The sequence below is a fragment of the Pristis pectinata genome, chromosome 13 (assembly GCF_009764475.1).
Source record: "Pristis pectinata isolate sPriPec2 chromosome 13, sPriPec2.1.pri, whole genome shotgun sequence".
Lineage (NCBI taxonomy): Eukaryota > Metazoa > Chordata > Chondrichthyes > Rhinopristiformes > Pristidae > Pristis > Pristis pectinata.
The window spans coordinates 1,704,222-1,728,898 of record NC_067417.1 but is presented as its reverse complement, the minus strand read 5'-3'; the positions used below and the strand labels follow the sequence as shown (position 1 = coordinate 1,728,898).

General features: G+C 49.1%; 1 protein-coding gene across 2 annotated transcripts in view; it reads left to right on the top strand.

Moving 5' to 3' along the window:
* The window catches only part of pepd (peptidase D), a 118,554-nt gene that overhangs the window by 46,646 nt on the left and 47,231 nt on the right, over positions 1 to 24,677 (top strand). For both annotated transcript variants that reach the window (XM_052028286.1, XM_052028287.1), the window contains 2 exons: positions 126 to 201; positions 4,832 to 4,878. In XM_052028286.1, the coding sequence (XP_051884246.1) occupies positions 126 to 201; positions 4,832 to 4,878 (123 nt within the window). The remainder of the gene's footprint in view (positions 1 to 125; positions 202 to 4,831; positions 4,879 to 24,677) is intronic.

Genomic DNA, 24,677 nt, shown 5'->3' with positions numbered 1-24,677 from the left:
GATCAATCTGTCATCTAGGCTTTTGTTGGTCTTGTTGTAATCCACTGGTGTGTATTGGGGGAGCTGTGATATCAGGTGTGTGTAACCGTGTTTTCCCTCTCCCCCTACCCCCTTTACCCCTGAAGCCGTGTGTTGAAGACGGACATGGAGCTGGAACTCTTGCGCTACACCAACCGCATCTCCAGCGAGGCCCACAAAGAGGTGAGTAAAGTTTCCCAATATATCCATGAATGTTGCCGGCAACTTGGTGGAGACCTGGGGACAATGTTAACCTCGCCTGAAGGAAAGGTGAGGATAGGGTAGGTCTGGAGTCCAGAGCTCAAGGGCTGAACTGCAGGCTCGTGACAAATAAATCCATCGGGAAATTGATGAGAAGGTTGGTTCCCCGGAGCGCAGGAGAGTGAGGGGAGATTTTATAGTATAGACAGGGTGAATGCATGTAGGCTTTTACCCCCTCAGGTTGGGTGAGACTAGAACTAGAGGTCATAGGTTTAGGGTGAAATATTTGAAGGGACTCGGAGGGGGAACTTCTTCACTCAGAGGGTGGTGCGAGTGTGGAACGAGCTGCCAGTGGAAGTGGTGGATGCAGGTTCAATTGTAACATCTAAGAGAAGTTTGGATAGGTCCATGGATGAGAGGGGTATGGAGGGCTATGGTCTGGGTGCAGGTAGATGGGACTAGGCAGCAAACCAGGCTGGCATGGACTAGATGGGCTGAAAGGCCTGTTTCTGTGCTGTAGTGCTTTATGACTCTACGGATCCCGGACAGCACCGGCCCTCGGCTCATTCTCCTTCTATCCTCCATCTCACATCATCAGACCGTTTGTCCTTGGAATCGTGGAATAATAGATCATGGGAGGAGGCCATTCATCTGGAACAGCACGGAGTCCCGCCCAGTATTGGTGCTCACGATGTGGCCTTCTCTACTTCGGCAAGCCGAGGCATAGACCGGGCGACCGTTCTGTAGAGCACCTGCCCTCTGTCAGCAATGGCCACCTTGAGCTTCCAGTTGCATGTCGTTTCAACTCCCCTTCCCGTTCCCACACTGACCAGTCTGTCCTTGGCCTTCTGTACTGCCAGGTGAGGTCAAACACAAACTGGATGAACAACACCTCATCTTCCACTTGTGTAGCCCACAGCCCAATGGTACGAATGCTGAATTTTTCAGTTTGAGGTAATCCACTCCTCCAGTGCACCCAGGGTCTCCTTGGCTCTGTTTACTTCTTCCATTCCCTCCCCCCACCCCCAATACCCAGACTCATCACCCTCCCCCATTTGGTTCCAAATGCCCGTCACCCACATACCTGCCTACCTGCCAGGGTTTCTTCTCCCTTGGTTCGCCTTTTCTATCCTCTCGCCCATCTCCCCAACATCCCCCCCATTATCTGGCACCACCTGTTAGCTACAGGCCCCCCTTTCAACACTCCACCTCCCCACCTGGCTCCATCTGCCTCCTTCTTCTGTTTGCACCTATCGCCCACTGGTCTCAACACTCCAAACATTTATCAACAGCCCTTTTGAAAGGCGCTCTTGGATCCTCAGCAGTGAGTCCCAGACCCTGGCCACTCATCGGGTGAGGCTTTCCTCACAATGTTTCCAACTCTTTTACCGTGTGTTCTGTTGAAAGGTGACCACTCACATAGTCCTTCACTTCGTTCACTTGCTTCTCCCCAACCCCTCCATTTCTGCACTTTAAAACCGTGCTTCTCTGACCCTTCACTGTTCTGATGGAGGGGTGTTGACCACAAGCGTTAACTCTCTAACCAGATGCTACCTGACCTGCTGAAGGGTTCAAGAATATTTTATATTTCAGAATTCCAGCATCTGCAGGATCTTGCTTTTGTATTTTTATTTGCTCATTCATCCTACATCCTTCCTGGTCTTGAAGACCTATCACATCTCCCTGCTCTCAGACAGACCGCTCCTGGTTCTCCTGTTCATGTAATTCCTCGTTCCTGGGACCATTCTATGAAATCTTTCTTCCACTGCCTGCATGGCTTTGACATCCATCCTGACGTGGTGTCCAGCGCTGGACATTGTACTGCAGCTGGGATCGAACTAGAACCAAACATTACAATGCTGGAAGTGCACTGAGGTTCCATAACCTTGGCTGGGAGGGAATTCCACATTCAGCCACCTTCTGGGAGCAGAGGTTTCCTCGTGGGAATCATTAAGATAAGATATTTTTATTAGTTACACGTACATCAAAACACACATCTTTTGCATAGTGTTCTAGGGGCAGCCCGCAAGTGTCGCCACACTTCCGGTGCCAACATAGCATGCCCACAACTTCCTAACCCGTACGTCTTTGGAATGTGGAAGGAAACCGGAGCACCCGGAGGAAACCCACGCAGACACAGGGAGAACGTACAAACTCCTTACAGTACTGTAAGCTCCATTCCCCTATGGAGCATCTCTGGTTTTGGATCCATCCTATTAGAAGTGATGAAGCTTTATAAGGAATCATGTTTGGGAACTCCAGAGCCAGGAACTGGGTCCTCCTGTTGCGAAACCGAGTGTGTGTATTCCTTGGCAAACCTCGGAAGGAGGGGGATGTTTCTGACTCCTGTGGGCTGCCAGCCTGGTGTCCTGCTGCATCGTTGAGCAGACTGAGGGAGCATCCATCCTTTTCGCACGGGCTTGGTCTGTGCCTGTCATCCTTGAGGTAAGTTTTTTTTGAAACTTAATAGACATTTTGTAAATTATTTAGGCGATACAGTCAGGAGCAAAATGCAATTCACCTTCACAGAATAAACTGCTCCCTTTTGAGGGGTTGTGCGAGCTGTCACCAGCAGCCTGTTGACGATGAGTGGCAGAGCTCTCTGCAGAAATCATTCATCAAGACTGTCAAGTGTGGAGCTGAAAGACCAGCTGTGCGATCTGACAGTACTGTGGACCCAGAGGAGAAGCTGTTGCATCTTGTGTGGGGGAGTGTCGTTCACCATCTGCAGAATCGGGCAGAGTATGCTGCTGTGTGGTGTGTCCAACACTTCGAGTCAATGTGATGTATTAAATGTGCTGTGTATGTTGCAGTCATTATTTAGCCATCAATATTCCATGAAGCCTTGTGCCTTTCAGCTTTTATTTTTGTCCTGGGATTTGGCTGTTACTGGTGCTGCTGCCAGTTAATGTCACCCTGAACCAGCATAGTCTGTTTGCTGAGCAGTTCTCCCACACTGGTTACTGGAGCACTTTTACCCACACTGACTGGTGAAACCTTTCTACCAGAAAGCTGTGGATGCCAGGGCCAATTGAAATTTAAGACAGAGATCAATATTAAGGGATTGTGAGGTATGGAGCAATGGTGGTAGATGGAGATGGGTTACAGGGCACCTGGACTCAGGTGAATGACGGATCAGGGTTGAATGGCTTCCTGTTCCGACCTTCAGGATTTCAACCCGGCAACAACAAAGGAACGCAACATGTCCATTGTTGCCGTGCCATCTCTTTGAAAGGGCCCTCTAGTCGGTCCCATCCTCTGCTCTTTCCCAGTAGCCATCAAATGTTTCCTTTTCCAGAATCTATCAAATTGTCTTTTGAAAGTTCCTATTGAATCTGATTTCTCGGAGGATCTATCCTGGGCCCAACACACTGATGCAGTCACGAAGAAGGCACACCAGCGCCTCTACTTCATTAGGAGTTTGAGGAGATTTGGTATGTCACCGAAGACTCTTGCAAATTTCTGCAGATGTACAGTGGAGAGCATTCTGACTGGTTGCATCACTGCCTGGTGTGGATGCTCCAATGCACAGGATCGCAAGAGGCTGCAGAGGGTTGTAGACTCAGCCAGCTCCATCACAGGCACAACCCTCCCCATCATCGAGGACATCTTCAAGAGGCGGTGCCTCAAGAAGGCGGCATCCATCATTAAGGGCCCCTCACCACCCGGGACATGCCCTCTTCTCGTTACTACCATCGGGGAGAAGGTACAGGAGCCTGAAGACCCACACTCAACGATTCAGGAACAGCTTCTTCCCCTCCGCCATCAGATTTCTGAAAGGTCCATCAACCCATGAACACCACCTCGTTATTTCTTTTATTGCACTAATTACTTATTTTGTAATTTATAGTAATTTTATGTCTCTGCACTGCACTGCTGCTGCAAAACAACACATTTCACAACATGTGCCAGTGATAATAAACCTGATTCTGAACTAATCCTTTCGGGCAGCACACATTCCTAGTCATTGTGACTTGTTAGTTAAAAGCAAACATCTCTCTTTTTGTGTGCTGCCCCCTTCCTGCCCACCACCACCCCCCCCCCCCCCCCCCCACCCCAGCAAACAGCCTTCCAGGGAAAAGGTTGCCGATGTCTGTAACCTTGACTATGACTTTAAAAATGTTGAATGTAGATTCCCATCTTTGTTTCTGAAATCTTTCTGAATTGGGGAGGAATTAAACGGTCCAGGAAACTGATCCGACCAAGCTGGGCTCAGGTGCTGAGAGTTTCCTCGGTGCTCCTATGAAAGAGCAATGTTCACCCTGCTGCACATTGCTGGTCCTTGGCCTCACTCTGTGATCTTGCAATGTGCAGAGTTAGCATTTCCACTTGTGCATCTTTGCAAAGTAATTTATTGATCGCAGATACCTTGGGGTTTCCTCAGAGCTTGAAAAAGAGAGAGTTATTTAATGGGTTGAATCCCTCGTGCTTGCTTTTAAGGGAAGTTTATTGATATCTCTGGCCACTGCTGTTGGTGGTGATTGACAGGAGCTGTGTGGAAACCACTGAAGTAAGCACAAAGAGAGACTCTAGTAATCCTGTTAAAGTCTTTATCTTTGATACAGAGCTGCTGTGAAATACACTTGTTTTATTTTCTCCCTCGATCTCCCAGGTGATGAAGGCGGTGCGAGTGGGAATGAAGGAATACGAGTTGGAAAGGTCAGAGCTTCTCTCTTCTCTTTTTAGCATATTAAATCATCTTCATGTGCCTGGCTTGGGAGTACAGTTAGAACTCGGAGAGCTGATGCAGTCTGGTCTTGGAGAGATCTTTTTGCTCCCGTCATCTGGTTTTCTATAGCCTGCTGTTGGGGGGAGCCAGTTACCAAAAGCCTATCCCCACCCTGCCAATACTTGCCCAAGCTGCTGCTGATTCAAAACTTCCCATTTGCTGTCTGTAATAATCATCTGATGCACAGACCTCACCACTGAAGTGTGACATGGCAGTGAGAACTGGCTGCAGTGCAGATATTGTGAGGCTTGGGTTACGTTTCTGCTGTTGAGCCTGTGTTGTTACCTCTCCCATCTCTAACCCGCCCCTCCAAACACTGGGTTTTTCATTTCATTCACCGCCCCCACTGAAGCTGTCAGACATCCCTGCACTGTGAAGCTCCCCCATCCTTGCGTATCTACCCAACTGGAGCAGTGTTATCTCTGGGTCAGAAGATCGTGCACCCAGTTCCCACCCTGCTCTGGTGCTGAGGGGTGCTGCTGTGTCACAAGTTCCAACTTTTCAATTGTCAGCACCCTTGCCCTCTACCCCTGTAATCCCACTGACCCACTCACCACCCTCCCCAACCCACCGTGGATGTGAATGATCCCAAGGCACTGTTTAATGACGTTCCCTCTCGGTCAACATTTATTCTTCATCTAACGTCACCAAATGTCAGAGTTGTACAGCATGGAAACAGGCCCTTCAGCCCAACTCCATACCGACCAAGGTGCCTTCCTGAGCTGGTCCCATTTGTCTGTGTTTGGCCCGTATCCCTCCAAACCTTTCCTATCCGTGTACCTGTTCAAGTGTTGTTATTGTCCCCACCTCTACCCCTTCCTCTGGCAGCTTGTTCCACACACCCACCACCCTCTGTGTGAAAGAATTACCCCTTGGGTCCCTTTTAAATCTTTCCCCTCTCACCTTAAACCTATGCCTTCATTTTCGATGACCCTGCTCTGGGGATAAAAACTGTGACCACCCACTTTGTCTATAAACCTCTACAAGGTCACCCCTCAGCTGCCTCCGCTCCAGTCCCCGCCTATCCAGCCTCTCCTTACAACTCAAGCCCTCCAACCCTGGCAACGTTCTTGTGAATCTTGTCTGCACCCTCGCTAGGTTAATTACATCCTTCCTTTAGCACGGGGACCAGACCTGCACACAATATTCCAGGTGCGGTCTCGCCAACAAGTTGTACAGCTGTAACACAATGTCCCAACTCTTGTACTGAATGCTCCATCTGATGAAGGCAAGCGTACCATATGCCACCTTCACCACCCCGTCTATCTGTGTCAGCACTTTCAGGGAACCATGTACCTGTACTCCTTGGTCTCTGTTCTACAGCACTCACCACAGCCCTGTCATTTACTGCGAGTCCTGCTCTGTTTCAACTTCGCAACATGCAACACTTCTCACTTGTTTAGTTCCTGAGGGGATTGCTGTGTTTAACTTGGCTGCCCTGCTGGATTCCCAGCTCTGGGTCAGATAGTTTAAGGTTCGATCCCAGCTCCATGCTGCCTTTCAGATAAACTAGGCCCTGTTTCCGTGTTGACCTGATCAATGTTATCCCTTATCTATGCATCAACAGATCAAGTACATCTACTGCGTGTTTGTGGGGCGTTTGCTGTCTACAGAGCAACAGTGGGATATTTCAGAATAAATTCATTACTAGATCCTGAAGATTCAAAAATAAATACATTTTCTCTCAACATGCACTGAGGGCTGAGCCACATTGTACTGTCATGATGAAGGTGGTGATTGTGTACTGTACACACTAACCCTTGTGTACTGGTTCCAATCTTTAGTTTTATTGGTCTACGTGTCTTTCACTTACACCGGTATCATTTCCTAATGTTGTTCTCTGTACTGCTTGTTAATACAAATGTGATTCAATTGCTCATGAATTATTTGTTAATTAAAAGGCAGTGCAGATTATCATTGCAGAGTCCCCTTCCTGGAGGTGGGCTCCATTCTGTGAGTAACAGATTGGGGCTGATTGCCTAACTATTAATTATCTTGTTGCTCTGTTTTATGGAACAGGTCAGACTGCACTGCGATACAGTGAATGCTTATTGAGCTTGAACACCTGGCAGTGAGTTTCATTAAATAATCCACTAGGTGTACAAGAGAAAATAGTTTTGTTTTTCTACTTTTCCCTTCTGAAGACAGATTTTGATATGGTTTCAGTCCACGAGTTGTCCTTGTTAAAGGACATTCTTCTCATCAGTTGGAGGCTTTAACTTGGGAGGAGTGTCCCTGGTTATTTTTAAGCTGATGCTCCCAGGCTGGGACTGTGGGATTGTCACTATGCTGGCTGCACCTTCTTATACAGCGGCATGCAAAAGTTTGGGAACCCCGGTCAAAATTTCTGTTACTGTGAATAGCTAAGCGAGTAAAAGATGACCTGATTTCCAAAAGGCATAAAGTTAAAGATGACACATTTCTTTAATATTTTAAGCAAGATTACTTTTTTATTTCCATCTTTTACAGTTTCAAAATAACAAAAAAGGAGAAGGGCCTGAAGCAGAAGTTTGGGCACCCTGCATGGTCATTACTTGGTAACACCCCCTTTGGCAAGTACCACAGCTTGTAAACGCTTTCTGTAGCCAGCTAAGAGTCTTTCAATTCTTGTTTGGGGGATTTTCACCCATTCTTCCTTGCAAAAGGCTTCTAATTCTGTGAGGTTTTTGGGTGGTCTTGCAGGCACTGCTCTTTTGAGGTCTATCCACAGATTTTCGATGATGTTTAGGTCGGGGGACTGTGAAGGCCATGGCAAAACCTTCAGCTTGTGCCTCTTGAGGTAGTCCATTGTGGATTTTGAGGTATGTTTAGAACCATAGAACACTACAGCACAGAAAACAGGCCATTCGGCCCTTCTAGTCTGTGCCAAAACGGTATTCCACTAGTCCCATTTACCTGCACCCAGTCCATAACCCTCCAGACCTCTCCCATCCATGTATCTATCCAATTTATTCTTAAAACTCGAGTGAGCCCACATTCACTACATCAGATGACAGCCTGTTCCATACTCCCACCACTCTGAGTGAAGAAGTTCCCTCTAATGTTCCCCCTAAACTTTTCCCCTTTCACCCTAAAGCCATGTCCTATCGTACTTATCTCTCCTAATCTAGGTGGAAAGAGCCTACTCGCGTTAACTCTGTTTATACCCCTCATAATTTTGTAAACCTCTATCAAATCTCCCCTCATTCTTCTACGCTCCAAGGAATAAAGTCCTAACCTGTTCAGTCTTTCCTTGTAACTCAACTCCTGAAGACCCGGCAACATTCCAGTAAATCTCCTCTGCACTCTTTCAATCTTACAAATATCCTTCCTATAGTTAGGTGACCAGAACTGCACACAATACTCCAAATCTGGCCTCACCAATGTCTTGTACAACCTCACCATAACATCCCAACTCCTATACTCAATACTTTGATATATGAATGCCAGGACGCCAAAAGCCTTCTTTACAACCCTGTCTACCTGTGACGCCACTTTCAGGGAATTATGTATCTGAACTCCCAGATCCCTTTGTTCCTCCGCACTCCTCAGTGCCCTACCATTTATTGTGTATGTCCTCCCTTGATTTGTCCTTCCAAAATGCAACACCTCACACTTGTCTGCATTAAATTCCATCTGCCATTTTCTGGCCCATTCTTCCAGTTGGTTCAGATCCCTCTGCAAGCTTTGAAAGCCTTCCTCGCTGTCCACTACACCTCCAATCTTAGTGTCATCAGCAAACTTGCTGATCCAATTTACCACATTATCATCTAGATCATTGATATATACAACAAACAACAATGGCCCCAACACAGATCCCCGAGGCACACCACTAGTTACAGGCCTCCAGTCTGAGAAACAATCATCCACTACCACTCTCTGTCTTCTCCCACTCAGCCAATTTCGAATCCAGTTTACAACCTCTGAACCTTCTGAACTAACCTCCCCTGTGGGACGTTGTCAAAGGCCTTACTAAAGTCCATGTAGACAACATCCACAGCCTTTCCTTCATCTACTTTCTTGGTAACCTCCTCGAAAAACTCTACAAGATTCGTTAAACACGATCTACCATGCACAAAGCCATGCTGACTATCCCTAATCAGCCCTTGGCTATCCAAATACTTGTATATCCGATCTCTCAGAACACCTTCCAATAATTTACCCACTACTGATGTCAGGCTCACCGGCCTGTAATTACCTGGTTTACTTTTAGATCCTTTTTTAAACAATGGAACAACATGAGCTACCCTCCTGTCCTCTGGCACCGCACCCGTGGCTAAGGACATTTTAAATATATCTGCCAGGGCCCCTGCAATTTCTACACTAGTCTCTCTCAATGTCCGAGGAAATATCTTATCAGGCCCTGGGGATTTATCTACCTGTATTCGCTGTAAAGCAGCAAGCACCTCCTCTTTAATCTCTGTATGTCCCATGACACCACTGCTTGTTTCCCTTCCTTCCATATCCACTATACCAGTTTCCTGAGTAAATACTGATGCAAAAAAAAACTGTTTAAGATCTCTCCCATCTCCTGAGGCTCCACACATAGACGACCACTCTGATCTTCTAGGGGACCAATTTTGTCCCTTACTGTCCTTTTACTCTTAATATACTTGTAGAAACCCTTTGGGTTTACCTTCACGTTGTCTGCCAAAGCAGCCTCATGTTGCCTTTTTGCCTTCCTGATTTCCTCTTTTTTTCAGTATTTTCTTACTTTTTCTATACGCTTCAAGTACCTCATTTGTTCCTAGTTGCCTATACCTGCTATACACCTTTCTCTTTCTTAACCAGATCGCCAATATCCCTTGAAAACCAAGGTTCCCTATGCTTGTTAATTTTGCCTTTAATCCTGCCAGGATTAAAGTTATCCAGGATAGTTATCCTGTTGTAGAAGCCATCCTCTTTTCATCTTCAGCTTTTTTACAGACGGTGTGATGTTTGCTTCCAGAATTTGCTGGTATTTAATTGAATTCATTCTTCCCTCTATCAGTGAAATGTTCCCCGTGCCACTGGCTGCAACACAAGCCCAAAGCATGATCGATCCACCCCCGTGCTTAACAGTTGGAGAGGTGTTCTTTTCATGAAATTCTGCACCCTTTTTTCTCCAAACTTCCCTGCATCCTCACCACAAAATTCAGCATCAGAAGTTTGCAAAGGAACATCTAAACGAGCCTGATGCATTTTGGAAACAAGTCCTGTGGACTGATGAAGTTAAAATTGAACTTTTTGGCCGCAATGAGCAAAAGAATGCTTGAGGAAAAAGGGTGCAGAATTTCATGAAAAGAACACCTCTCCAACTGTTAAGCACGGGGGTGGATCGATCATACTTTGGGCTTGTGTTGCAGCCAGTGGCACGGGGAACATTTCACTGATAGAGGGAAGAATGAATTCAATTAAATACCTGCAAATTCTGGAAGCAAACATCACACCGTCTGTAAAAAAGCTGAAGATGAAAAGAAGGTGGCTTCTACAACAGGATAACCATCCTAAACGCACCTCAAAATCCACAATGGACTACCTCAAGAGGCACAAGCTGAAGGTTTTGCCATGGCCCTCACAGTCCCCTGACCTAAACATCATCGAAAATCTGTGGATAGACCTCAAGAGCAGTGCATGCAAGATGGCCCAAGAATCTCACAGAATTAGAAGCCTTTTGCAAGGAAGAATGGGCGAAAATCCCCCAAACAAGAATTGAAAGACTCTTAGCTGGCTACAGAAAGCATTTACAAGCTGTGATACTTGCCAAAGGGGGTGTTACTAAGTACTGACCATTCAGGGTGCTCAAACTTTTGCTTTGGGCCCTTTTCCTTTTTTGTTATTTTGAAACTGTAAAAGATGGAAATAAAAAAGTAATCTTGCTTAAAATATTAAAGAAGTGTGTCATCTTTAACTTTATGCCTTTTGGAAATCAGGTCATCTTTTACTCACTTAGCTATTCACAGTAACAGAAATTTTGACCAGGGGTGCCCAAACTTTTGCATGCCACTGTAAATGAAATGTTAAACTCAGACCTTGCCTGCCTCAAGTACAAACAGAAAATGCTGGAGTTGTTTAGGTGTGTGGGGAGGGATGGGTCATACAATATGTTAAGCCGATGACCCATCATCTTCAACCTGTGGGTGTAAGAGACTGCACGCCACTGCTTTAGAAAGCGGATACTTTCCCCGGTGCCTTGGCCAATATTTTCCTTGCCAGCAACACTCAAGTAACTTGCTCATTGTCACTAGGTTACTGTGGGAGTTCGCTATGTGTAACTTGGCCATTGGATTCCCACCTGGAGCAGTGTTGTACCTGGAAATATTTCATTGGCTGAGTCTGTGAGAGTGCAGCGGAGGCACTGGTTGCCCCTCTGCAGCTGACTGAGAGGTAGCTGCAGTGGTGCTCCCAGATGTGAGAATGAATCACAGCTGTATGTTTCCTTCTGTTCTTCCTGTAAAAATTGGGTCTAATCTATCTGGAGCCAGTTGACAGAGACTGTTTCCCTCCCCAGCCCTGCTGCGCTGCCTGCGTGTCTGTGCCTTCCAGCTCTGTTGTTTTCTCGTTTTATTTAATTGTTGCGTACTTGTAACCGGGCGGAAATGGCTCTAAGACGTTAGCCCCTTGTGAATGTGCCCCCTCTGGGTTAGCTGTGCATCGGCTGAGGGTCATTCATTCCCTTCATTGTATGCGGGAGTGGGACGTCTGTCTACCACTTGTCAAATGGAGGGAAGGGCTGGTCACCAGTGGCTCTCTGACCTCGGGACCCACCGAGAGCTTCGCTGGTAGTGCGGTACATTTAAACTGGAATCACAGCCAAACAGGAAATGTGGCACAGCATGTCCCTGTTACCTCAGTGAGATGGTGACCCAGTGATCTGTTTGCAAGTGTAGGTTGGTCAAGCTGGCCTGTACCCTTGGACAGTTTCACCACAGCGGGAGCGAGCGGGTAAGAGGGAGGAGCCCAAAAAGAATCTTCTGGTGGTCCTGTATGTGGCACAATCTCAGCGACACAGTGGTGCAGCAGGTAGTGCTGCTGCTGCAAGGCTCCAGCAACCAGGGCTTGATCCTAACCCCAGGTGCTGTCTGTGTGGAGTTTGCATGTTCTCCCCAGGACTGCGTGGGTTTCCTCCGGGTGCTCCGGTTTCCTCCCACATCCCACAGACGTGTGGATTCGTTAATTGGTTACCATAAACTACTCCTTAATGTAGGTTCATGGGGAAAAAGAATCAAGGGGAATCTAGAACAGCACCTCGTATCCCGCCCGAGCAGTCTACAACCCAACAGCATCAACACTGAATTCCGCAATTTCCCATAACCTACTCCCCCTCTGTCCCTTTCTCCCCAGGTCCTCTCTCACACCCCCTTCTGTCCAATCCCCCCACCCCAGGCCCATAGCACGCAGTTTCTTTCCTTTCCTCTGCCTACTCCATCTACTTGTCACCCACACTCTCCTCCTCCTGGGTCCCCTCTCCCTCCCCCACCGTTCCCATCTGCCCCCCATCCCTCCCTTATCCGGTTCCACTCCTCACCTTCCTTTCTCATCAGATTCCAACATCTGCAGCCCTTTGCTGTCTCCACCTCCCAGCCCCTGTCACCGTCTCCACCCTTCCCTCCCCCACCTGGCTCCACCTGCCCATCAACCCCACCCCACCTGGATCCACCCATCACCTCCCAGCCCCTCCCTCCCCCCTCTATATACCGGCTACCTCCCCCCTACACTCCCAGTCCTGATGCAGGGTCTCAACCTGAATCGTCGACCGTCCCTTTTTCCCCCCCCCCACAGGTGCTGCCCGACCCACTGAGCTCCTCCAGCAGTTTGATTTTTGATTGAGGGGAGAATGATGGGCATGTGAGAGAGAATAAGTTGTGTTACAGGGAACGGGGTGGGGGTGGGGGGGGGTATTATTGTGAATGCTTCCCTGAGAACCAACGTGGACCCAGTGGGCAGAATGTTGATCCTAAAGTGAGAGACTGGAGTTGGCCTGATTCTGGCAGGTTTGGGGAAGGAGTGGTGCGAGTCTTGCAGTGGTAGATTGGCAGAGATTGCCTGCTGCTGGAAGCGATCCATGATCATAACTCTGCCTTTAATACTGCAGTCTTTATTGGTTATTTGCAGTAAACCTTAGTACATGGGTTCAAATCCCACTGCCTGTTTGAGAAGTTGAAAGTAGTTTAAAACAAACATGAAAATAGAATCCAAGAGCAAAAAGCTACAGCAGGTGGGATTCTGAAATAAAGCTGGAAATGTGGCTGTTGTTCTTTGTGGGCAGAGAAACTGTTTCCATTTCAGGTCAATAAATCCATCATAAAGGTCAAAGTGTTTCTCGCTCCCCACAGGTGCTGCCTGACCTGCTGAGCATTTCCAGCACTTCATTTCAGTGGAAGGAAAATGCTTCCATGTAAAGCTGTTAGACTGTAGTTTAAAAACAGGTTCCCCACACTTTGGGCGTGTGTATTCTGAAGGGTGCTTGGTGAGAGTTCAGAAGCTGTGCTCTGACGTGACAAGGAGAGACCAAACAAAAGAATTTTGTTGATGGATGAACAGGATTAATTGAACACATTAACCACACTGAGCTCAATCCAACCTAATTAATCAAACTTCAGTCATTATAGTTGCCAGAGTTGGATTCTTTAAATGATGATTGACATCCTGTTGTTACTGATATCCAATTCATTTTAAATTAGTCTCGTGAATTGTTATTCTCCACTTGATTGTTTTGTGTGCCAGGGGAGGAAGGATTCTCTGACTGTGTCTTAGAAATAATTACATTCTTGAGAGATTTTAAACCTTTACCCTTCTGGATAAACAGCCTCTCTCTGCAGTTAGTGAGGAGTAACCCTATCCTGCTCAATAATCAGTAGTTGCATTGACAAATGTGTTCATAAAATCTCTTCCAAATAGATTATATTTGAGAGCTACCACTCCTCTATAGGTGAATATAAAAGGTAATGCGCAAATAGTAGGATCCCATGGTCAATAAAGAGATGCATTAATGTGTGAGAACACCAGTGTTGTAGATACTCTACGTCCTTCTGCACAGATGGTCTTTGTATCATTATTCTCTGTTTAAGATTCTCGTTTGGCAAGGTTTGACGTTATTGGGTGTTGGCATTGGTTGAGTCTTGGGGTGAATGAGGGTACACTGATGTATGATGATGATCAGTATAAGAAATGGGAGCAGGAGTTGACCGGACTGCCCCCCCCCTCCCCCAAGCCTCTTCTGCCATTCAGTAAGATCCGAGCTCCACTAGCTGGACTGTTCCAACCCTCTGCACTACCTTCTGTGCCCCACGTCCCATTCCCATTTCTGTGTGTGATGGGACAGTGTAGAGGGAGCTTTGTTCTGTCTGGCCCTGGGATTGCGTGATGGGACAGTGTAGACCCTCAGACCATAAGACAAAGGAGCAGAAGTCGGCCATTTGGCCCATTGAGTCTGTTCTGCCATTCTATCGTGAGCTGATCCATTCTCCCATTTAGCCCCACTCCCCCGCCTTCTCACCATAACCTTTGATGCCCTGGCTACTCAGATACCTATCAATCTCTGCCTTAAATACACCCAATGACTTTGCCTCCACAGCTGCCCATGGCAACAAATTCCACAGATTCACCACTCTCTGGCTAAAGAGATTTCTCCGCATTCTCTGTTCTGAATGGGCGCCCTTCAATCCTGAAGTCGTGCCCTCTTGTACTAGACTCCCCTACCATGGGAAACAACTTTGCCACATCTACTCTGTCCAGGCCTTTTAACATTCAAAATGTTTCTGAGGTCCCCCCTCATTCTTCTGAACTCCAAGGAGTACAGCCCAAGAGCCGTCAAACGTTCCTCATATGTTAACCCTCTCATTCCTGGAATCATTCTAGTGAATCTTCTCTGAACTTTGTCCAACATCAGCACAGCCTTTCTTAAATAAGGTGCCCAAAACTGCACACTACTCCAAGTGAGGTCTTACCAATGCTTTATAGAGCCTCAACATCACATCCCTGCTCTTATATTCTATTCCTCTAGAAATGAATGCCAACTTTGCATTTGCCTTCTTCACCACCGACTCAACCTGGTGGTTAACTTTTAGGGTATCCTGCACGAGGACTCCCAAGTCCCTTTGCATCTCTGAATTTTGAATTTTCTCCCCATTTAAATAGTAGTCTTGTGGCAACTCACCTTACTGGTATCGAACCGGCTCCCAAGATCGTGAGCCTCGTCGGAGGCCCTGACCCAAAATGGCGCAGGGCCCTCCTTCTCCATCGTTGGGCTAGGAAAGCTCGCATGCGGGAAGGTCAGGTGACTGAAGCACAGGAAGAGTTTCGATATTAAAAGGCACACCGTGCCCCTGTCGAACAATCGACTTCTGACTCCAAGCAACAGACTCCGTGTCTTTATTCTATATAGTGTAGCTGGCCGTTACATTGGTGACCCCGATGGGCCCAAACGGTTTTGGACCCACGATGTCTGCGCAACAAGAGGTAAAGGCAGTAGCCCTTAAACTGCCCACCTTTGGGACCCTCTGGCCACATGTCTGGTTCGACCAGGCCGAGGCCCAGTTCCAGATTCGCCAGATCACCAGGGACGACGGACTTTAGTAAGGCCTTTGACAAGGTCCCACATGGGAGATTAGTTCAGAAGGTTCAGTCAATGGGTATCCATGGAAAGGTTGTAAACTGGATTCAAAATTGGCTGAGTGGGAGAAGACAGAGGTTGTGGATGGTTGTTTCTCAGATTGGAGGCCTGTGACTAGCGGTCTGCCTCAGGGATTTGTGTTGGGACCATTGTTGTTTGTTGTATATATCAATGATCTAGACGATGATGTGGTAAATTGGGTTAGTAAGTTTGCGGATGACACTAAGATTGGAGGTGTAGTGGACAGCGAGGAAGGCTTTCAAAGCTTGCAGAGGGATCTGGACCAAATGGAAAAATGGTCCAGAAAATGGCAGATGGAATTTAATGCAGACAAGTGTGAGGTGTTGCATATTGGAAGGACAAATCAAGGGAGGACATACACAGTAAATGGTAGGGCACTGAGGAGTGCAGGGGAACAAAGGGATCTGGGAGTTCAGATACATAATTCCCTGAAAGTAGAGTCACAGGTAGACAGAGCTGTAAAGAAGGCTTTTGGCGTCCTGGCATTCATAAATCAAAGTATTGAGTATAGGAGTTGGAATGTTTTGGTGAGGTTGTACAAGTCATTGGTGAGACCAAATTTGGAGTATTGTGTGCAGTTCTGGTCGCCGAACTACAGGAAGGATGTCAGTAAGATTGAAAGAGTGCAGAGGAGATTTACTAGAATATTGCCGGGTCTTCAGGAGTTGAGTTACAGGGAAAGATTGAGCATGTTAGGACTTTATTCCTTGGAGCGTAGAAGAATGAGGGGAGATATGATAGAGGTTTACAAAATGATGAGGGGCATAGACAGAGTTAATGCGAGTAGGCTCTTTCCACCTAGATTAGGAGAGATAAGTACGAGAGGACATGGCTTTAGGGTGAAAGGGGAAAGGTTTAGGGGGAACATTAGAGGGAACTTCTTCACTCAAAGAGTGGTGGGAGTGTGGAATGGGCTGCCATCTGATGTGGTATATGTGGGCTCGCTCTTAACTTTTAAGAGTAAATTGGATAGATACATGGACAAGAGAGGTCTGGAGGAGTATGGGCTGTGGGCAGGTAAATGGGACTAGCAGAATAATGTTTCAGCACAGACTAGAAGGGCCAAATGGCCTGTTTTCTGTGCTGTAGTTTTCTATGGTTCTATGGACACCAATACTACTACGTGGTGAGCACCCTTGACCAAGACACTGCAGCCCAGGTCGAGGACTTCATCCAGGCGCCCCTGGAGGAGGAGAAGTACAATAAGTTCAAGACCCTCCTTGAGACTTTAGGCCTTTCCCAACGCGAATGGGCCTCCCGCCTCCTCCACCTCGATGGGTTGGGTGACAGACCTCCCTCTGCGCTCATGAACGAGATGTTGGCCCTGGCAGACGGCCACAAACCCTGCCTGATGTTCGAGCAGGCCTTTCTAGAGCAGTTACCCAATGACATCCACCTGCTCCTGGCGGATGACGACTTCAGCGACCCCCGGAAGGTGGCAGCCTGTGCTGATGTCCTTTGGCGGGTGAAGAAGAGCAGGGCGTCCATCAAGCGCTTTGCCACGCCACATACCCAGTGGCCCAGCAGGCCAGACCTGGCAATCGATCGCACCCCACCTGCCACCAGGTCTGAGGCACTGACCGACCAATGGTGTTACTACCACTAGCGGTGTTACTACCACCAGCGGTGGGGTGCAGATGCCCGCAGGTGCCGGCCACCATGCAGGTTTCCGGGAAACGCCAGGGCCAGCCGCTGCTGATGGCCACAGCGGCTGGCCACCCGGATAGCCTCTTGCATGTGTGGGACAGGCGTTCTGGCCGTCGTTTCCTGGTAGATACCGGGGCCGAGGTCAGTGTCATGCCTCCCAACAGCCATGAGACTCACAACCGCACACAAGGACCCGCCCTCAGAGCCGCCAACGGCAGCACCATCCAGACCTTTGGCACCCATTCGGTGCAACTGTAGTTCGGCACCTGGAAATTCACCCTGGCCGCCGTTGAGCAACCAGCCCCTCGGGGACCAGAGGAAGAACCTGCTGCGACGCTCGACCGGCTGTGTGAGCAGCTTGGCAACCTGGCCCCAATACCCACCTCGCGACACGGGCAGGCCCCGACCCGTATGCCGACGTCCCTCTGAGACTAAGTTTGTCTTTGTCAGGAGGGGTGCGCACCGAACACCGCTGCAGCAGCCGTACGAAGGGCCATCCCGGGTCGTCAAGAACAATGGGTCTACGTTTGTGCTGGACACTGGGGGGCGCGAGGAGGTTTTTACAATTGACCGGCTGAAGCCGGCTCATTTAGACCTGGACCAACTGGGAGTGGTCCAGCGAGCACGGCGCAGGGGCAGGCCACCCAAGTCATAATTTATTTAATTCTGGCTTTTGTGACGGTATCGCCGGTTCTGGTGGGGGTGGGGGGGGTCGCGGTTGTTATGTGGCGACTCACCTTACCGGTATCGAACCGGCTCCCGAGATTGTGAGCGTCGTCGGGGGCCCCGACCCAAGATGGCATGGGGCCCTCCTCCTCCTCCATTGTTGGGCTAGGAAAGCCCGCGCACGGGAACTAAAGCACGAGAAGAGTTTCGTATTAACAGTCGCACCGCGCCTCTGTCGAGCAATCGACTTCTGACTCCAAGCAACAGACTCCGTGTCTTTATTCTATAGTAGTGTAGCTGGCTGCTACAGTCTGCCCGTTTATCTCTTCTACCAAAGTGCATGACCATACACTTTCCAACGTTGTATTTCATTTGCCACTTCTCTGCCCATTCTCCTCGTCTATCCAAGTCTCTCTGCAGACTATCCGTTTCCTCAACACTACCCGTCCCTCCACCTATCTTTATATCATCGGCAAACTTAGCCACAAACCCATTTATTCCAGAGGGAATGTAGAGGGAGCTTTGTTCTGTCTAAGCTGAGCTGTCCCTGCCCTGGGAGTGTGTGATATGGTGAGTTTGTTTTGGATACTGTTCCATTTATCTGGCTGTTTATGGGAACACAGAATTCTCCCATTCCCTTCCATCTCCCCGGAGTGGAGGTATTTCATGGTGTACAAGCTGCTCTCTTTATATTGATCCTTTCAGAGTTCTATCGTTGTTTGGTGTTCCCAGTGTAGGTTGGGGACGGGAATAAAAAGAGTCCTAGCGATGTATATTGCAGGTATAAATTCTGCAGACGTTTATGGTTGTACATTGACTGAAGGGATTGAGCTGGTGAACATTGTGCACAAACTGATTTACTGCATCTGGTTTTATCTATCTAAGAACTGTTTTGAAATGTTTACATGGGACAGGCTTGCCTTGACAGCAGTTCTTGGAGTAAATCCTTAACCCATGATGGGCTAAAATCCAAGTGATATTAGAACAATTGCTGAATCATAGAGAAACCAGTTGAGCTGAACTACCAACAAATGAGTTCAGTGCCCTTCCAGTACAAAGGAACACAGGGTGCTTTGGCAAGGCCAGTGTGTATTGTCCTTGAGAAGGTGGTGGTGCCCCCGCAGTGCTGTTGGGAGTGTTCCAGGGATTTGGACATGGTGACAATAAAGGACCAATGATATATTTTCAGGTCAGGATGGGGTGTGACCTGGGAGGGAAACCTGCAGGTGGTGGTGTTTCCATGTGCTACCTGCCCTTTCTTGCTGCTATGAGAGACCGGTAACCGCAGTGCATCTTGTACATTCTGCAGCCACTGTGTGCTGATGGTGGAAAGGGTGAGTGTTCGGGGTGGATGTGACACTGAATGAGTGGCTGTTTCATGGATGCCATTGAGTTTTCTCAGTACTATTGGAGCTGCTCTGATCCCGACTAGTGGAGAGTATCCCATTACCTTCCTGACGTGCCTTGTAGATGATGGAAAGCCTTTGCACATCAGGAGGGGAGTCACTTACCGCAGAGTCCCCAGCCTCTGACGTGCTCTGTAGCCATAGTGTTTATGTGGCTGGTCCAGTGAGCTTCTGGATATTGATGGTGAGGGACTCAGAGACAGTTAGTGGGTTAGTATCTCTCTTGTTGAAGGTAGACATCTCAGGCATGTGTGGTTTGAAGTTAACGTGCTGTTTATCAGCTGAATGTAGCCACGTTTTGTTGCATACAGGGATGGACTTGGGGAGTCTCAGGTTCATATCAGAATCAGGTTTATTATCACTGATATATCAAGAAATGTGTTGTTTTGCAGCAGCAATACAGTGCAAGACAGAAATTACTGTGAGTTACAAAAAAAATAGTGCAAAAGAGGAAAAACGAGGTAGTGTTCATGGACCGTTCAGAAATCTGATGGCGGAGGGGAAGAAGCTGTTCCTGAATCATTGAGTGTGGGTCTTCAGGCTCCTGTACCTCCTTCCTGATGGTAGTAATGTGAAGAGGGCATGTCCCGGATGGTGAGGGTCCTTAATGATGGATGCTGCTTTCTTGAGGCACTGCCTCTTGAAGATGTCCTCGGTGGCAGGGAGGGTTGTGCACGTGACGGAGCTGGCTGAGTCTACAACCCTCTGCAGCCTCTTTTGGTCCTATGCATTGGAGCCTCCATACCAGGCAGTGATGCAGCCACCGCCTGTTATGGAGCGGTTCAAGAAGGCAGCTCACCACCACCTTCTCAGGGGCAATTAGAGACGGGCAATTAAATGCTGGCTCAGCCTGTGAAGCCCACGCCCATCAGTGACTGTGCCCACGGTGAGGTGGGAGGGTCGGTGACCCCGCCCCACGGTGAGGTGGGAGGGTCGGTGACCCCGCCCCACGGTGAGGTGGGAGGGTCGGTGACCCCGCCCCACGGTGAGGTGGGGGGGTCGGTGACCCCGCCCCCACGGTGAGGTGGGGGGGTCGGTGACCCCGCCCCCACGGTGAGGTGGGGGGGACGGTGACCCCGCCCCCACGGTGAGGTGGGGGGGACGGTGACCCCGCCCCACGGTGAGGTGGGGGGGACGGTGACCCCGCCCCACGGTGAGGTGGGGGGGTCGGTGACCCCGCCCCCACGGTGAGGTGGGGGGGTCGGTGACCCCGCCCCCACGGTGAGGTGGGGGGGACGGTGACCCCGCCCCCACGGTGAGGTGGGGGGGACGGTGACCCCGCCCCCATGGTGAGGTGGGAGGGACGGTGACCCCGCCCCCACGGTGAGGTTGGGGGGGGGGTCAGTGACCCCGCCCCCACGGTGAGGTGGGGAGGGGTCTCTGCACAGACAACAGGAAACCAGCAGCTCTGTCTTTCATTTGCCCCCCATCCCAAACACCAGAGGACCCCGAGTGATCCCTGTTCTCTAACGGCAGAGGGTGGTACAGTAGGTAGGGCCACTCCTCTCAGAGCCAGCGATCTGGGTTCAATCCTGACCTCCGGCGCTGTCAGTGTGGAGTTTGCACGTTTTCCCTGTGACCATGTGGGTTTCCTCCCATGTCCCAAAGTTGGCTGGCTGGTAGATGAATTGGCCGCTGTAAATTACCCCTCGTGTGCAGGGAACTGGCAGAATCTGGGGGGAACTGGGGGATTGTGGGCAGAACAAAATGGTGGCTTCATGGTCAGCACAGACTAGGTGGGCTGAAGGGCCTGTCTCTGTGCTGTATTTCTGCAGCTGCTCCCTCATTGTTCTGGGTTACCAGCTGCTCCCAGGGCGGGACATCTCCCCATCTGCGGAGTGAAGTTCTGGAGTTGTGAGACTGGAGGATCAGTAGCCAAGAAGATTTCTAACGGTACAGCCTCCGCTGTAGTTCAGAAATGTGTGTCTGGAGAGCGGGGATGGGAACGGTGGGGTTTGAGAGTTGATAAAATGGAGACACGACTGCAGGTGCTGAAATCTGGAGCAACAAACACTCAGTGGGTCGAGCAGCATTTATGGGGGGAAACTAGTTGACTTTTCAGGTCGAGACCCTGCATCAGGACACCGTTGATAAAATGTGGATATTTCACAGCAATCCAACATGGATCCATCTTAATAATTTAACTTAAATTGTTGCATTATCTCCCCCTTGATTTTGCCCAATTTTTTGAACCTAAATTACCTTGGAGATTATGACAGCATCTGGGAGCTAATGGAAGTGCAGGAGTGGTGATTCAGATTGACTGGAAGGGGTGTGAGTGTGCATCATGATGAGTTAGGGACTGAATGAACAGACTCTGGGTCCCCGCTGTAGATGTGTGTGGGTGATGGTAACCTGTACAACTGGTCCCTCTGGGATTAATTACTCTACTCCGCTGGGCTCTGAGCATTGAGTCCTGTAAACAGCCAGCTTCCAAACCCTCTCAGCACTAACAGGATCCTTCCTCCCGTGCTGGTGGTATCAGTGAACACTTCAGTTCAGAGTTGGTGCATTTAATTCCCACTCATCTTCAATCCTCTACACTTCATTATCTGTATAAAGTGCTGAGATCTCACAAAAGGCCTCTTCTTTCTCCCCTTTCCTCTCCCCTGCACGCTATGTCCTCCCATTCCTCTCTTCTCTCAACCACTCCTCCTCTCACTCTCCCCACACCATCCCTTCCCTCCTGAGCCCCTCTTCTCATCCACTCTCTTCTTCCTCCATGCTCTCTCTGTCTCTTGGCTATTCACATTCCTGATTCTACAAGAGTCCAGTGTGTGACGTCTTCCCTGGAGAGACTTCATCTGATGCTCAGCTCGCCCAGTAACAGGTGGGGCCTGGGGTCGGCAGCCGCTGAGGCTAAACGTGGAGCTGGGAGAGTGTCGCACGGTGCCTTCCCAGCAGAGAGTGTCCGCTGGGACCTTAACGGTCCAGTGGCTCCTTTGTCAGTGATTATTGAGACCAGAATTTTATTTACAGTTTTATTTTAAACTGAATTCAGTTTGTTAACCTGGTGCCCACTGGATTTTTCCAGAGACTGCAGGGTGCAGATGATGTGATGTCTGGGCTAGATGCTGAAGTCCCCGGCGGGTGACAAAACAATGGGACAGGGAGAGACGTGGGTGAACTCAGTCAGTACGGGCAATGCTGAGGACCCACAGCTCTTGGCTGCTTCCCTGGCACCTTCTGTAAACATGAACCTACCAGTTAGAGGAGGAACAGGCCATAGTGGCTCAAGCCTGCCCCATGCATCAGTGAGGTCACGGCCCGCCAGGTCACGCCAGTGAGGTCACACCAGTGAGGTCACGGCCAGTCAGACTGTGACCTTGTTTCTGTGATCCCTTCTATCCCTGGTAAGAGTTGGTTCCTCAAGAAGGTGGCATCCATCACTAAGGACCCTCACCACCCGGGACATGCCCTCTTCTTGTTACTGCCATTGGGGAGGAGGTACAGGAGCCTGTACCCACACACTCAACGATTCAGAAACAGCTTCTTCCCCTCCACCATCAGATTTCTGAACGGTCCGTGAACGTGCTGCTGGGGAGGTGGGGGAAGCAGGTACGATCGTGACGTTTAAGAAGCATTTAGACAAGTACGTGCACAGGCAGGGATGGAGGGACATGGATCATGTAGGATCAGTTTAATTTGGCATCATGGTCAGCATGGACATTGCGGATCGAAGGGCCTGTTCCTGTGCTGTACTGTTCTATGTTCTCAGGACCTGGGCACTTACCAGCTGCAGCTCCAACAGTTTGCTCAGTAACTTTCCCTGACTTTCTCCCTCCCTCGTATTCCTGATTTACAGCTATTTCTTGCATCCTGCATAGTGCTGACAGATGCAAAATGCCCTCTCAATTCAACCGCCATTGCCTTGTCAGTCCCCCAGACGCACGTTGTACAGGATCAGCACTCTCTTTGTTAAATCGTTTTTAGTTATCTGTAGAAACTCCCATTTGTTCTGGCCAGCTTTGTCCTGTGTGCTAATTCTTCCTTCCTAGTTACCTTTTAGATGTTTTTTTTTAAACATTCTTCAATTTTCAAAGGTTGATTTAGGATGTGCAGTAAAGTAGCTGCTGTGGAGTCCACCTGAGGTGTTTAAGCACAGAACAGGGCTCCTGATTCCCAGCCCTATTCCTAAGGGTTTTGTTTGGCCCTTTGCATTAGCCAGTGGGGCTGCGTGCCTCAGGACAGCCCTCTCCTGGGCGTCTTGTGAAGGTGCTTCTGTAGTTTCACATCCTAAACCTTGACGCAGGTGGTGGTTGGTTGGATGTGACCGCGCTGGAGAGCATGCAGAGAACATTCACCAGGACATTGTCTGGCACGGAGCAGTTGTGAGGAGAGGCTGGGTTTGTTCTCCCTGGAATGGAGGTTAAGAGGGCAAGTGATTGAGGTATATAAAATCGAGGGCTATAGATAGGGTAAACTGCAGGAAACTCTCCCCCTTATCAGAGGTAGATAAAACTAGGGTATAGTACATAGAACATTACAGGCCCTTCGGCCCACGATGTTGTGCCGACATTTTATCCTGCTCTAAGATCTATCTAACCCTCCCCTCCCACATAGCACATCTCTATCATTCACGTGTCTATCTAAGAGTCTCTTAAATGTCCCTAATGTATCTGGCCCCACAACCTCTGCTGGCAGTGCGTTCCACACACCCACCACTCTCTGTGTTAAAAAAAAAACTTCCCCTGACATGCCTCTTATACCTTAAGGGGGAAGAGATTTCGAGGGGATCTGAGGGGGACCTTTTTTCCACCCAGAGAGCAGTGAGTATCTGGAACGCACTGATGGAGAGAGTGGGGGGAAGCAGGGTCACTGACACCATTTGAGAAGTGTCTGGATGAGCACTTGGATCACCCAGATGCTAAGTGCTGGGGGATGGGATTAATAAGGAAGCGTGCCTACTGGTTGGCATGGATGTGGTGGGCAGAATGGGCTGTTTCCTTGCAGTGTGACTCAATGATGTGGATCGCCCACCAAGTTGGGGATGGCAGGCTGTGGAAGAGAGGGCTGCCTGATGTTGGCTCGTTGTCCCTCGTGTTCAGGAGGTTGAGGATTAAACCTGGTGGGCATTTGAAATGTCAGAAGGATTGGAGGAAGCAGATGCAGCTGTGGCAGCCTGTAGTTTCTGTGAGCACAGCGGGTTCCTGTGTGAGGGTGTGTCGATGCTGGAACCCTCCGCTGAAGGCAGGGAAAGCTGGGATTTCTCACAAAGGGAGAGACATCAAATTTTAAACCAGTACAGAGGCAGCAAAGGGGAAGGGAAGGAAGAATCGAAAAGGGGAGGAATGATTAAATAACTAAAGGTGTGTAAAATTCGATAGGTGTTTGACAGGCCAAGTGATATCTCATTGGCCGCAGGATCTTCAAGAGGCGGTGCCTCAAGAAGGCAGCATCCGTCACTAAGGACCCC